Source organism: Peromyscus maniculatus, chromosome 9, assembly GCF_049852395.1.
Source record: "Peromyscus maniculatus bairdii isolate BWxNUB_F1_BW_parent chromosome 9, HU_Pman_BW_mat_3.1, whole genome shotgun sequence".
Taxonomy (NCBI): domain Eukaryota; kingdom Metazoa; phylum Chordata; class Mammalia; order Rodentia; family Cricetidae; genus Peromyscus; species Peromyscus maniculatus.
The window spans coordinates 84557753-84574188 of record NC_134860.1 but is presented as its reverse complement, the minus strand read 5'-3'; the positions used below and the strand labels follow the sequence as shown (position 1 = coordinate 84574188).

General features: G+C 36.6%; 1 protein-coding gene across 4 annotated transcripts in view; it reads left to right on the top strand.

The window, feature by feature from the left end:
* Window positions 1-16436, top strand: part of Diaph3 (diaphanous related formin 3) — a 482159-nt gene that overhangs the window by 233142 nt on the left and 232581 nt on the right. For all 4 annotated transcript variants that reach the window (XM_076545449.1, XM_076545448.1, XM_076545447.1 and 1 more), the window contains 2 exons: window positions 1187-1281; window positions 5534-5635. In XM_076545449.1, coding sequence (XP_076401564.1) covers window positions 1187-1281; window positions 5534-5635 — 197 coding nt within the window. The remainder of the gene's footprint in view (window positions 1-1186; window positions 1282-5533; window positions 5636-16436) is intronic.

Here is a 16436-nt window from a genome sequence, read left to right as displayed (position 1 = left end):
TTCTTTTGTCCTTCTTTTAGAATATTGATAATAGGCCTCTATATCTTGTGACTTCTTGGGGTCAAAAATATGGAAATAAAGCTGATAGTGAGAACACAGAAGACATCCTTGTTCCCAATGATGAAAAGGTTATTCAAAACAGAAACAGTTCATGGTTCTAGAGTTCTATGAATCCTAGTATGTTTATATGCAATTGTTTTCAGTCACTGCAAGTCTAGTAAGCAAAAACTTAACAAGTTTTACTAGATTCAAATCATGAGAGTGTTCAAGAAATGACTGGTTTTTGAGACATTTCACCGATTAGCTCAAGCTGGCCTCAAACTTGCCACATCCTTTCACTGCCTTTTCAGTGCTAAGTGTAAAGACATGAGCCACCATGAACTTCTGAGAACTGACCTCAGTTTTTAACCTGACAACCTGGCAGTAGAGTAATGGGGGATGCACTGGCAAAAGCATTATATCTAAAGCATAGGAAATAATAGCATGTATATTAAAATCTCTTCTTGAAAATTTATTAGATTATACAACTATATATATGTATATTAATAAATATAAAGAAAAACCTAAGTAACATTGGGAATTCTCAGTAATATATTATCATCCCTTATCCATACAGTTAATTAATTGTGAAACTTTATTTTCTAAAATTGTTTCTAAAATTTAAGACTTAGTTAAATGCAATTCTATTTCTCTATCATATTTTCTACAGTATTTTTGAATTGTACTGTGCTGCTAGTACTTGTACAATGGGAATGCATTGCTTAATTGTTTTGATAATGGCTGTCTTTGAGCTAGTTAGTGCTGGAAAATATTATATAAGGCAATAACATGTGCATAGTCAAACATTAAATGCATATACAGGGATTTTATCATTTTCATTACAACATGATGGTTTTTATGGCATATCAAACATATTTAAGTTGTTTGAAATCACTTGAAAGTTGGTACTATTCTGATGGTTGATAAATAATTACGGATTTCAAAGTCAGCTGTGACACCTGCTCAGTAAACCAAGATGGATTCTTATGCACCAGCTCGAACCCGGAGGAGAACATAGAATGCACCAATGAATTTTGCTCCCCAGTAGTTCTAGTAAATGTGTATGTACTCTGATTTTATGTAGATAGAACTACATCTAGGTTCTCTTTATTACTTTCTACATTATGACCCTTTCCCCCCTTCTCAGCAATCTTCCTGAGCTCCTTCCGGGTGCCTTATGAGGAAATCAAGACGATGATATTGGAAGTGGATGAAACACAATTGTCAGAGTCTATGATTCAGGTAAACAGACGTTGCTTAAATTCCAATATTTCATTGTAAGCTTCTCATTAAATAGTAATCTGTAAGTGAAGCAAAATTCTTTACCCAAATCATTCAACTGGAAAATCATTGCTGCATAATTAGTTTGAGCATAACTTCTGCATTGCCAGGAGATAAAATTCTGCCTCTTCTCTTAACTGCAGCTAAATATAATGCTATCAAAATGATTACATTTCAATTATTTTCAATGACTTTCTGAAGGCAAATTGTTGAACTTTACATACATGCTTTTGTTTTTGTTACAGTTAAGACTAGTGGCATGTTAATTTAAATTTGTTTTTATAGCCTTGTTGAATGTGTTTTCTTTTGGCTTATGGAGTTTTGAACCATTATTTGGTAAAAGTGAGTAAAGGATCCTTGTTTCATGTTAGCTTTCTATGCAATTCTTCCTGGCATTGTGTGCTTCCACAGTACCTAGGCTTTGCTTGTAAGGTCCTCACATTCATTCCAAAGGCTAGAAGATTCCGAAAAATGTATCTTGACCATAACATTTTGTAGTCAGTGACCAAAATTATTAAACTGCATATAAGGGGTCTAATATGTAAACATTCGGTTAAGACTGAAAGTGAAGTTGGACAATCAAAACATGTTATGTGATGAGAGATTCTTCCATTTACCATTTTATGTTCTGACAAGAATACCCTTTCAAGTCCTAAAATAATAATTATAATACATACTTAAATGTAAAATATATATAGTTACCATTTATGATATATAATATAATTATTCATAATAATATATAATTACTATTTTTGGCAAAGTAAGGACACCATAAGACAGTTGTTGTGTCCCTTGCTTGTGATCTCTGCACTCTGGAGGCCTTGCAGGACTCCACAGGGGAATGGAAGGATAGTGCACCAAGAATTGTTTATAGTTGTGAACAATGGTTAAATTATATTAGATCTTTTTACTCATCAGTAACTGATACCTCTGGAGTTCCTGCTTTTACTTCTCCTGTCTCTTTTTTGTCATGTGCTGGAATGGGTTCTTCTTTGAGTTTATTTGTGCACCAAATTGCCTGACCTCAAACTACCCAATTCAACCACTTTTTTTAAAGCAGTATTTTCCCCCTGTAGCCTGTCTTTTCTTTAAAAAAAAATAAAAATAAAAATAAAAATAAAAAAAACCCAAAAAACAAAAAACTGGATTTTCTTCTTTGTTTTTGATTGTGTATGTGGTTTCTTGCTGAGAGCAGATGCTTAGTTCCTTTAAGAAAATTTTTCTACGTAATGCATATTTGTATTTCTTGTAATGAGTTTGTTAAATATTTACAGAGTAGCTTTTAACTTGATTACATGGATGCTTTTGATAATTATGTGCATTTTGTGGTCCAGAGAAAGGAAAAAGGTCGCTTGCATTTTGTAATTAGTGTCCAGACAGGTCCAACTTGGAATAATTTCTTAATGTCCTAGTTTCTTTCTTTCTTTCTTTCTTTCTTTCTTTCTTTCTTTCTTTCTTTCTTTCTTTCTTTCTTTCTTTCTTTCTTTCTTTCTTTCTTTCTTTTTCTTTCTCTCTCTCTCTCTCTCTCTCTCTCTCTCTCTCTCTCTCTTTCTTTCTTTCTTTCTTTCTTTCTTTTTCCTAGTTTCTTTTGGCTGTTTCAATTCACCTCAAATTCACCAGATTACAGTAAGAGATTCATCCTCTTGCATTGCTGTAAACTAGAAGTCCACCATTGTGCTCACTGAGCTCTAGTCAGGATTCAGCAGGTCTGGATTGCTCTCGGCAGGGTATAGGGGAGAATCTTGTTGTTGTCTTTTCAGTGGCTGTGGCTGTGCCCCTCTCCTCTTTGGCATGATCATATTTTCCTGTCACTGTTGCACTGGCTCCCTCCCCTCCCCCTCATATTACACTAGACACTGATACTCCGGGCTGTTCAATCCACACTAAGGCCATCTGATGGTAACTGGAATCCCAACTTTATTTTTTATTCCTTTGCCACATAAGCAGATATTCATAGATGTTGGGTGAGGAGACAAGCACATCTTGGATCTAGGTGATATTGTTCTTTATAACATACTTAATAAATGTAAAGCCAGTGCGTGATTTGGGAAAAAAAACTTTATATATATATATACACATACATACACACACACACACATATATACACACATATATATACATACATATATATATTCCTTATAAAATAGGAATTTCATATTATTTGACGTTGTGCATTTAACTTAAAAAATTCACTCATTTTAGCTTGAATGTAGAAGCAAGACATTACTTTTTAATAATCACTATTTTTCTTAGCATGTTCACTGTCCTTTCATTTTGACATGCTATTCATGTGCAGTGTGTCAGAAGTGTGTCTATTTTTATGCAACTTTTGCACACCATTCTTCATGTATTCAAAATCAACACACATTAGCATTGCTAACACTATTGTACACACTGCACATAAGGCTTTGTATGAGCATCTGTCAGAGACTTCACCTTGTTGTTTATATTTTATCAGCAGTAATGACATTTACATGTGTAATTATAATGCAAGATAGGTGTAGCTTTGTTGAGATTGATCAGAACTAGAAATTGGATTGGGCGAACATAATCTTTTATGTATTTGAGGCCAAAGGTACTTAAATGGAGACTCAAGACATGGGCATAGAGGACAGGATAATTAAATAACATAGTGGTGTTCTTTCTAGAATTATCCTGTGAGTGCTGATGAGAAACTGCTGTGTCTATGCAATGTTCATGGGGAATTTAGTAAGGAACTATAAGCAGAAGAAGGTTGAGCCTGTACTCTTGCCAATCATGAGTTTTTCTCAGTCGAACACCCACATACTAAGGTGAAAATATGTAATATTCTGACAGAAGAATAAAATATAACCATATATACAATAAATAAAATATTTACTGAGATATGATGAACATCCTAGAAAATGCTGAGTATCTGAGTGGCTCCATTTAATAAGGAATTTGACAGTGTGGCTGTAATTTGAACTGAAGAACAAAGATAAATAACCAGCTTTTTACTCAGGCACTTCCAATAAGAGAAATTTGTATCCATGTGGAAAATATCATGTACTTTTAATGCTTGCATTCACCTTTCTAGGATTAAAAATGACTACCTTTTTCTGAGGGTGTTCTTATATTTTCACTTTTTTTTTTTGTATTGTTGTTTGTTTTTAGCCAGTCAACCAAGGTTTTCTCCAGAGATGAGCCAATGGCATGCTCTTTGATGTAACTACTTTTGATGTATGACACCCTCTAATGCTATTTTAAACCAGTAATACTTTGGGCGAGTTTTGCTTCAGTCAAGAGACATACACAGCATGCTATAGAGTCAGTTGTTATTTTTCTTGAGTCTACTGACATAATTTGGAACTGTGACCACCTTCCCCCTTTCTTCTCCCCTTAGTTTTCATGTTAGTATACTATCGATAGCACTGTCTTTGGAAACAAAGGCTTTCTGTACGTTTTGTTCATGGGGTTGCTCATATGTTTGAATTCTGTCAGGAGAGGACAGCTCTTTTTTTAAAATGGTTGTGTTAAATGTGTGAGTTAGAAATGCTATACAAGGCTAAAAGACCCAAAGAGCTGAAAGAACCCATGGATCTAGACCATGGTAGATGCAGGCAGATACATGGTCAATATATGCATGTGCACTCCATCTGCAAGGTTCTGCATCCTAAGTTTCCACTGCCTCTAAATATTTCCTCCCCATCAGCAAACTTACTTTTAAAGGCATCTTCAGTTTTTCTTATTAAAACATGGTCCTTCTAAGTTCATTCTTGTAAGCACTGCATTAAAATTCCCTTCATTCCTTTCCTATTCTTTCCCTTGCCTTCGGTAGCAACTTATGATTTCTTTGATCCCCTTGAGTAAAGTGCTGAAATATGTTTGGCTTTGCCTGAGATTTCTGACATTCAATTCCCTAAAGCTGAAATGTAATGGATCATATTTATCCAGGTGAGAAAGCTGTTCCTTTGGTATAGGTTGAGTTCTCCTTTCTCAATTATAAGCTAATCAAATAAATATTCAGTAGTTCTTGATTTGAATATATAATAACTCTGGGTTAGAGGAAAGGAAAATTGACTGTTTCCAAGCTGAGCGGCCTGTTGCTTAAGGCTTAGGATAAGGGAGGTTATCTAGAAATAAATAAGATTAATTTCTTGACTGGTTTCCTTTCCACAGTTTACTGATTAATTTTCCCAAACTTGGAGAGCTGCATGTAGTGAAGGTACTGTTCCTTTGTTTTAATTTTTAGAACTTACTAAAGCATCTTCCTGATGAAGAGCAATTGAATTCATTGTCCCAGTTCAGAAGTGACTATAACAACTTGTGCGTACCTGAGCAGTTTGCTGTTATGGTGAGTACTGTGTGTCTTTTTCCTAAGTCTCTTTGGTGGGAGTTTTCATTGTGCCAAACAAGAGAGAGAAAATAGAAAGCTTTTTGACAACACGGTTCTTATGAGCATTTAATGGTCATCTTGTTGTTTTTCTTTTAACCTGGAAGTATATTTGTGACAAATTGTCTTGATTTAAAATACTATATTTAAAGTAAAGTTGGGAATTAGATGAACTCTAAAGACCTTTTGAAAAGTGTATTTGTAAATTGTGTATATCATATCAAAATGTGAAACAAGCACACTTCTGATGAATATGATATATTTGTGATTTATTGTGAATCTATGCATTCTAACAAGCTGCAAGAGTCCATTTCTCATTTTAATCATCCACTTGAGTTCATCTCATGGGTTTTGACTCTGAAATTAGAAATATTGTCTTATTCTTGGCAATGAGAGACAAAATGAATTCATTTGAAAACAATCTCATCAAGTTGTCTCAATAATGATCTTGTTCCCTTTTTTTCGGTTTTCGTGAGCTGGGGCCTAGAGGTGAAAACACTTGGTGGTCTGCACAGTAAGCTGCATTGCAGCTCAAAGTTCAAAATTAATTTTAATATGAAACTCTCTCTCTGCTCACTTCTAGCACTAAGGGATCCTTCGTCTTTTGGCTGTAATTGTCATCCTGAATGACATTCTTTTTCACTGTTACTTAGTGTTTCCTTAAACAGTTTTCTTCACGGCCATACCTTTTACAACTTTCAATGCAATTTATGTGTCCAATAGCATTATAATAGAATGATTTGATATAATTTTGAACCAAAGAAAACTGGGGGAAAAAATTTAAGCTCTAGAACCCTTAAGAGAACGAATCACTCTCTTGAATCGAGTCAGTTTAACATTTCTGTGTGAGGCTAGCCATGTCCAATTCCTACTGTGCTAATGGCCTACGGAATGAAAAAGATGGATTTTCACAGTTGCTGCATCATACCAGATTCTTTTGGAATGCAAAAAATGCTTCCTAATTGCATCTTAAAGTCGGGATTTTTAAAAAGCAATGTTGGTTTTTGCTTATATCTTAGGTTATATTAATAGCCTCTGGGACTTAATGGGGTTATATTTGATATTTTGTTGACAATTGAAGTTGGCTAATTGTTTTAATGCCTATCTGCACTCCATATTTAATGTTTTGTCGGCTCTTTCCTTTAAACTTAGGGAATGAAGCAAATTTTCTTCATTATTACTGTCTTGTGATTTTTTAAATTTCGTAACTTATACGCTTTAATTATTTTTAATTTTTAATAAGCTTCATTATAAAATTTTTACAAATAAACACACACACACATACACACACACACACACACACACACATCAAAAGTATCCCAGAGCCAGTTAAAATAACCATTTAGAATAGATGTTGTATAGTTTATATTGGGTTTTCCACTTTGACATTTTTTCTTTTTGGTGTGACTAGACACTAGACAATAGGAAGTCTTCCTTTTGGATGATAGGTTGAGTATGCAATCCACCATGGTGGGGAAGTCATGGCAGTAGAAAGCACAGACCAGCTTGTATTATATTCCATTCTATCCTCAATCAGGAAACTGAGCTGAGACGAGGAGAGGGTAGTAGGAGAGGCATGTTCGTTTCTTCCTTTAATTCAGCCCAGGACCTTGTCTCATAGAATGATCCTGCTCGTCTTTGTTATGTGTCTTACCATATCAGGTAAAGGAGTCTAGAAAAGGCCTGTTTAGGCAAGTCCAAAGAATTGAATCACAGGTGGTTGTAGGTCCTATCAAGTTGATAGCAAGTGTATGAAAGTGCTGCACATTCCAAGCTTGGCCATACGTCTTTGCAAATGGCTGATGCCGTGGGAAGTATGTGCTGCTGGAAGCATTTCCTATGGATGCTGGGGACAGTGCTGCCACTGTGTGCTCGTTGTCACTCTTCTTGACTGCACTATTCAGCTTCTAGGTAGTTTAGTTAGGTACAGAATTTGATGAAAAATGAATTGTTTTTATCTTTTATCTTTAACTCTTTCCAGTCTGGTTCCTTCCCCCAAGACCTCACATCACCCTGTCTCCCTTGTACCTGTCCTTTTCCACTCAATAAAAGGAAAGCCATCCTAAAGCCCTGAACTACTGTATATTGCAAGAGTTTCATTTGACAAAGTATATTAGACATCAGAGAGTGGTGGGTATTTTCTCTTCTGTCTGAATTTAAAGCTCGATCTTTGGTGGCTTACTAAGGAGCAATGAGCATGCAGCTTATCAACTTTATACGAACGATAGTTTCATGACTTTAGGAAACTGATTATAATCTTGCCTATAACACTGATTTTAATTTTTGCACAAAAATTTTAAAAAGATTCTTGAAGTTATCTCAAGTTCTTAGTTCTGACTTTTTATCTGACCATGAAAACATATTTACCTTTTTTGTTTGTTTGTTTGTTTGTTTGTTTTTGAGACAAGGTTTCTCTGTGTAGCTTTGCGCCTTTCCTGGAACTTGCTTGGTAGCCCAGGCTGGCCTCGAACTCACAGAGATCCACCAGGCTCTGCCTCCCGAGTGCTGGGATTAAAGGCGTGCACCACCACCGCCTGGCCATATTTACCTTTTAATGTTCCCTAAAGTACTGTTTGTTTTCTTGAGTGATCATCGCAGGTCAGAACTAAGGAATTAGTCAAGGAGCGCGCTAATCTTAGCTCGTCTTCTGCCTGCCTTGAACGGAGTCAGTTCTTGCTTTTTCATCTGGTTTGTGCCATATGTAACTGTTCTTGTCCTGTTTCTTCCCTTGGCCTCTGCAGACCGACACTGCAATTTAGGATTGATACAGTGCTCCCCTCTGCCCTCTCCCTGTTCTGCTTGCCGCCTTCTCCTTCTTTGCTGGGTCTCTCTACGAGTCCTAGTTCACTTGCAGTTTGCTATGTAGACCCCTATGCCCTCCATCCAATTGTGCTGTGTTTCCTACTGACTCACAGGACCCCCTGCTAACCTATCCATTTTCACAAAAGTTATTTTAAAGTCTTGTTATGTTGCTTACTTGTGAGATTTATAGGTATGCAAATTCACTATTCTGATTCATACCAATTATAAACTTGATACATAGCATTCTTAAGTGTATATCTAAACATCAGATGATGAACAAGTTCACTGAAGGTGTTAGCATTACACAATGAACTTCAATGTTCTACAAGAATTATGCAAAAACAAGATTCAGCTCTTCATGGAAGTTGTTTTCCATTGGTATCATTTAATCTTTGAAATTCATGTGCAAAATTAGCATAGTCAAATTGTTAGATACCAATGTCATTAACAGACAAATTAGTATGGACCAAATATATATATGGATTTTCTTATATCATGTTAGAACACATGTCTGGTACACATATTGACCATTAGAAATACTGTATGCAATCTCCTCTCAAGGTTTTGGTTGAGACCAACTGTAATATCTGTTGATATATTAACTATTTTGTTGATTCCCATCACATTTTATATTCCTGAAGATTTAACCCTATTTGATTTGTAGGAATTCTCCATCTTCCTGATAATACAAATTCTCATCTCTACATTTTATTCTCTCTTGAAAATGGAAGAAAAAATTTTAGTGCCAATACCACCTGTCTTTCCAACTATGAATTTACCTGAACATATAGTAGACATGGATTAATTATGGTACTAAGGATTTAGCTCTTCAGCTGATGTTTATAGTAATACACATACTAGGCCGCCTTTTGAACTAATTTTCCATCCTCTGCTATGAATGGGCACGAACAAGACAGCTTCCAAGATGTTCTGCACTTGGCCATTCATGGTGTGGTATGTAGTGACATGTGCTCATAGGTAGTAGAGATGCTTCTTAGAGAGTGAGTGAGTGCATAATGCTCGACCTTGGACTCAGAACCTCTGATTTCCTAAGCATGAACAAGAATAGCATTGAACTTCTTGCCCAGTTCTTTCTCTTTCTTTCTTTCTTTCTTTCTTTCTTTCTTTCTTTCTTTCTTTCTTTCTTTCTTTCTTTCTTTCTCTTTCTTTCTCTCTCTCTCTCTCTTTCTTTCTTTCTTTCTTTCTTTCTTTCTTTCTTTCTTTCTTTCTTTCTTTCTTTCTTTCTTTCTTTCTTTCTTTCTTTCTTTCTCTTTCCCTCCCTCCCTCCCTTCCTTCCTTCCTTCCTTCCTTCCTTCCTTCCTTCCTTCCTTCCTTCCTTCCTTCCTTCCTTCCTTCCCCCCCCCCCCTGTCTTTCTTCTTATTTTCTATTTTAATTTTTAGGTCCATTGGTGTTTTGTGAGGGTGGAAGATCCCCTGGAACTGGAATTACAGACAGCTGTGAACTGCCATGTGGGTGCTGGGAACTGAACCCAGTTCTCCTGGAGAGCAATCAGTGCTTTTAACCACAAAGCCATCTCTCCAGGCCCTATACCCAGTTCTTAACTTTCTAAGCATTAATTGAAAATTTTTAAGTTTTATTTGTAATCAATGCATAGTTATTGTATGTATTTGTAAAGTACCACTATACTGATAAATTATGGGCCTATCTATCACCTGCTTTGCCTATCATTTTTATGTGGAAGTAATATCTGGGATTTGTAGCTATTTTAAAACATGAAGTTAAAATACAGTGTTATTTATTGTTATTTTCATATCCCAGAACTTATTGATATTTTGAGTATTTTTTATGGTTTCTAACAGATTTTAGTATGTGAACAGTATCACTTCTAATAACCTGAACAAGGTGTCATTGAATGCTAAGAAATAAAGGTTCTGGCCAATAATATTTCATAAAGCTCTGCGTTGTGGCTTGAGACTGTTTGGATTGGTCTTTAATGAATAAGACCAATTCCCATTCTGTTCTCTATGTTTCAGTTCTAGAATAGGACATTGAATATTGATTAATTTTCTTAATTTCAAAAGTTCTTTTCTATGTACAATCTTAAACATGTCTCATTAAGAAACTGTTTTCTTCTGGGAATGCAGTAGTGTCCTTTCTTATCAGCTTCTTTCCTATTTACAGTGTAAGGAATGAAAATATATTCCCTAGAAACTTTGCTAATGGGATCAGGTGCCCATTGCTTTACATTTTTTCCTTCTTCCATCAGCCTGAACTAGAGCCTCTTATTAAAGGTCGATTTCATGGAGTGTAACTTGCCTTAGTTGTATGAGTGTTTCATATATTTGCAAGGTTTCTTTGATCAATAAGCCATTAGGTAAAATCACTGTGTTCACAGTGGCATGGTTTTAACTGTGTGAAAATGATTTATGTAAATATTCACCAGGATCAGAAGATTAGCTGAAGTTTGGAAAGAGACCTAAAAATTTGCATTTGAAGCTTGGTGTACTAGACTTTCTTTGATGAAAAACTGGGTTTTTGAGTATTTGTCTCCATATTATTTAATTCTGCTAATCTGCCTGCTCTTCAAAGGAATCTAACATTTATAGGAGATTGAATCACACAGATGTCCTATTTGTATATTGTATTTTGATTTGCTACCATTTGGTGTCACTGTAGGGCAGGGCTTTTAAACCCTGTGAGGTAGAGGTCTCTTTTTATTATCATTTCTTCTGTAAAATGTTGTATAAAGTTCCTGTACAGCTCAGTGCACTAAAATGTTATTTTAAAATAAACCATAATATTTTTGTTCGAAAATAAATAATGTAAGAACATTGAAGACAATGTGAATGCCCACTGAATGCCCACCCCCCCACGCATATACCCCATTTTACACTAATTGTCATCCTAACAGTTGGGTTCCTATTACTTTGTATTACTAATGCATGAATGTTCAGATGAATACTTTAAAAAGTGCTTTGTTCGGAAACTCCTTTTACTACAAAATGAAGATTATTTTCATGCTACACTGTTTTTAAGCTCTTATTTAGACTTTCATAACCTATATTATGACTTTCCTTTAATCATTTGCATTGACATCATCTAGTATTCCAGTAAAAAGTGAACCCACACACATCTTTGTGTATTCATTGAAAGACAGCATATTACTGTAGCACTGTGGTCCAGAAAAGTCTTAGCTACTTCTCCCGGGCTGTCTGGCCTTGAGTAGTATTTTGTTCATATTCATTTGTTCCTATCTCCATTTCCATATGAAATTAGACACAGTTAGCTTACCATTGACTTTCTAAGTTATTATCAATACCTAAGTAGCTTTCAAAAGCACAAATTTATTTTCCCATATACTTGGATGGAGATCAAAATCCAGACAGGGTTTTCCCACCTGAAGAAGAAACCCACATTTCTTTGGCCATCCTTTTCTGGCTCTGTGACATCTTCACCAAACAATCTGCCACATTCTGAAGGCAACACACTCTGCACTGTTAGTGTGTTTTATTTCCTTTCTTTACCCTTTGAGACATTCTCTCTGGAAAATGTCTGTTAACATTTCTGTTCTTTTACATAAAATCCATCATCTTTCCTCTTTGTTGCCATAGTACCCTGTGCATATTTCTGAATGTGTCTTATTGCACTGGATTCTAAGTGTCAGTTTACAAGAAAGAGTCTGAACGCTTTTTTAGACCATTGTGTTACCAACTTCTTTGGTTCATCTTCTAGCACTTAGTGAACATATGATATTGATTACATGAATCCATGAAGAAAACTGGGGTGGGCTAAACAGAAAGGAGGGCAGAGACATAGCACAAACAACAAAACACACAGAACTGTTTTTTAAACTCAACTACGACTGCGTGTGGGGTATGAATATTCTAAGCCGCAGAGGTCAGAGGACAACTTTTAAGTTGCTTCTCTCCGTCCACTTTACGTGGACTCCCATGATTCAGCTTGGGCCACTAAATTTGAGCTACAAGTTCCTTCCCTTCTGAGTCATCTTGCCAGCCTCAAACAACAAGTGTTCTTGACACTCACTTTTTTAAAAGGTATTGTTGATGATGATACACATTCTAGTGCTTCCTGTTGCCTCCTGGACTCAGTGGACAATTTCTTGACCTTTCACTAATTCACAAGGCCATTTTGCTTAAGTGCATGAATATGCATGATAGGACACTTCTTTTGGTATTCAGCAGAACTGATTTCTAAAGGTGTTTGTGGAAATTATGATTTGTTGAGAAAATCATGATTCATTGAAACACCTTTAGATAAGACTGACAGAGAAAAATGGGGATCCTAAGAGGCTACCTGTAAGGAAGTACTCCTATCTCAGGCTAAATACCTCCAGGCTTTTCTTGTGACCCTTAAAGTTTTCTTACATAAATGCTTCAAAATGTCCTGTTGCAAATAAAGCACACATCACATAGTTAAACTTTAAAACTTATCAAAAGGCATCGGCATAATCTAATTTCCTTATTTTTTATTTTTACGTGTGAGTGTTTTGCCTGCATGCGTTTTTCTGTAGCATGTGGATGCCTGCTGCTCAGGAAAGCCAGAAGAAGGTGTCAGATCCCTGGAACTGGAGTTACAGACAGTTGTGAGCCAACAGGTAGATGCTGGGAATCAAACCTGGATCCTCTTGAAGAGTAGCCAGTCCCCTTAAACTGCTGACCCATCTCCCCAGCCCCTGAGACAATTTCTTTATGAATACACTTGGCTTTTCATAATTTCTGCTTCCTTTTGTCTTCAGTAATTCATCGTCTGTTTTGTCTGCCCAGTGCATAAAATGTGACTGTCTGAAGTGGGTGGAAGCTAGAGTCTTCTGCTTCTTGCCAGCTCCTTCCACCTAGTGCTGCTACTTTCCAGCACCTGCCAGGTGTCCGAGCTCACTTACCTTGTCAATCTCGTCCACAGATCTTTCACTGTGCGTGGAGAACATTTGTTTGGAATGGTGAGCTATTATTTCCTAAGGGAATTCTTAGCTGTATAAATCTTAGAATTATACTCCACCTAAGACTGTAAACATTTGGCCATTGTGGTTCATTTCTCTTAGTTAGTATTTTAGTTTGTACCCATCTTGACAAGCTATTCTTAGGATCCAAGACCCTCTAAGCTCAGCAGGGTAACAGTTTCCTCCTGGTTTAAGGCTTATTAACTTACCTTAGTCTGAGTTACCATTGATTTTTCTTTGAACTAAAATCCATCAGCTGTTTAATGATCGTAATTTTTCTTTTGATTTGATTTCTGCCTTCCATCACATTTAACTGCCTAAGCCAAAGCAGTTTACAATGATATTTGAACTTTTAGTTAAAGTGAAATTCTTTTGGTTTGAATAGTTAAACTCTGTTGTCAATTGAAGGGTAATTCAACACCTCCCCCTCTTTCTTTTTCAGAAGATCTCAATGATTTCTTCTGAATCACTCACATTTGTGAATTGTTCTAATACATGACACTTTGGAGTTCCATGCTGACAACTCATCAAAGGCCGAATATCTTTTCTTTATATGTTTAATTTGTAGTCTGACAAAAATGCATGATTTTTGGGTTAACTAAATCTATGCAGAGAAATGTGTAGGTTGTTTTTATAATTGAGCTTAGTTCTTGGCTGATAGACTTGATGTATTTCAGAATTCTCTGATCTACATTGGAGCTCTCATTAGGTGATTCTGAAGAAATGGCTCCAGACAGATGCTTGTACATTAGTGTAGTCTCAGCCTTGGTTGTCCAAAGGGCTTGGATTTCATTGGTAGCTTTAGACCTTGAGGTCCTGTTAATAGCTATACTACTTACTATCTGATATTGTTTATGTGAATACATGCAGTTGTTTATATGAACTCAGCAGTGGTTAGTTCCTTGTTCATTTATCTGATGGACACGGTTCTCAGCATTCTTAACATTTTGCAGTAAACACATCTCTTAATTGATATTTTTCCTTTGTTTTCATTGGGGCCAATAACATAAATAAAAGTGTAATGACATAATATTGGATAGCAATAAATGCTTCACAGGAAGTGGTGGCATAAAAATGAGTGTGTTTCACTGGAGTGGTTGTGGAGCTTTGATAAAGGTGTAATGATTGGACAGGAGCTTGGCATTCAGTAACCTGGATGATTTTGAGGAAGCATGTTCCAGATAGAGACAGCCGTGAACAGCTGCCATGATTTTAAGGGGTAAACATGTTTGATGATGTAGCATGGTGATGCAAAATACAATTCTTGTTGTAAATGTGAGTAATATAGTTTATTCGATGAAATATTAGTGATCAGGAATGCAAATTGTGGTTTCTCTGTAGAAGAAGTTACAGAAAAAAAATGAAAGCCATAAACTAATGGAATGACTAAATATTGTGGGGACATCAGGAAGGCAGGTTGGAACAGTGTAAGAAATGTATGGTTTCAGATGCTAATAATATTTGAAGTTTAGGTTTGGAGGAAGCTAGTATTTGCTGAGTTTAACAATACATTTCAAAAGTCTTAGCTAGTCATTGCAACAATGTTAAGTCAGATAAAGAGGTTAGTAGTAGATGGCTGTTTAGGGGCCAAAGGCGGCCTAAGATAATTTGGCTAGCAAACCTCAACATTCTCTCCACAATCACAAGGGTCTTATCAGTCAGTCAGTCAGCTGGGTTAGCAACACAGAGGGAGACTTCATCAGAGAACTTCAGTTCCCAGAAGCCAGTGGTGGGAAGTGAGGGAGAGTGGTATTAGGTGACACTGGCGGCCAACAGGGCCTTTCAGCCTCGGGGTAAGGTGTGTGGGTTCATTCTTAGAATATTGCTGGAGAGTTGCAAACAAAGAGTCAAAAGATCACATTGGTGCTTTCCCGGTTTCTCTGGCAGCTATGTGGGGGGAGAGAATTGTGGTGAGGTGTGTATTTGAAGTCCCTGGTAGGTTAATGTGGCAATTTTAATGTTATTATTGTTGAGGTGTGAATGAGTAGTGGACTGCCTTTAAAGGCCATGACACTGTTGAGAAGTGGTCAGATTTTAGATCATTTTGAGTGTAAGGAGGCTAGGCTTTCTACTTTTCCAATTGGGGAAATAAGAGGAATCCAGGCTAATCCCAGGGATAGAAGAGTATACAGACTGTGGGATGAAGGTCACCACCTGAAGAGATGAAGAGAAGCCTTGCACAGGGAACATTTTCTTGAAAAATCGTCATAATCCAGATGAACAGGTAATCTCTTCATTTGGGATGTAAACTGGGGGTTCAGGACTAGAGGTACTAGTTTGGTGCTGGTTGTGTACAGTTGGCGTTTAGATAGTTTTGGGGCCAGATGAGATGACTGAGCAAGAAATGAATGAATGGCAAGAAAACTCAGGCAGTGAAACACTAGAGAAAATGTGCAAACCTTCCTGTTTTCCCTTTCTTTCCCCAAGAGGACCTGCTCATCAGCAGCAAAGTTCTGTTTGTGTTTGCCTTTGGTTACCACCTCTCTGAGGAAAATTAAAGTCCCTGACCGAGGGAATTGTACGAGGTGATTTTATAATATGACACTATTGCTGTTTGTTTCAAAAACTAAGTAAGAGTTGGGGTGAAGGGCTGTCTGACATCTAGAGAAACAGGCAAGTTGCTCATGACTGTTAGAAAGAAATGGCTATTCATGGGGATATGCGTGTGTGGGTAGAAATAAGAAATAACACTTGCATGTAGATCCTGCTGTCATGAACAGAAGTGTAGTCATTTCTAATTTGTCCTCATAGTAAATGTACCATTTCTTGTTTTTTTTCTTTTTTCTTTTTTTTTTTTTTTTTTTTGGTTTTTCGAGACAGGGTTTCTCTGTGTAGCTTTGCGCCTTTCCTGGTTCTGGCTCTGTAGACCTGGCTGGCCTCGAACTCACAAAGATCCGCCTGCCTCTGCCTCCCAAGTGCTGCGATTAAAGGCGTGCACCACCACCGCCTGGCAAATGTACATTTCTTATAAGCTCAGATATAGTCAAGCTGCCAAAGTGTACAGGCATGTTCTTGCTTGATAAATCTCATTTATTCAAAGG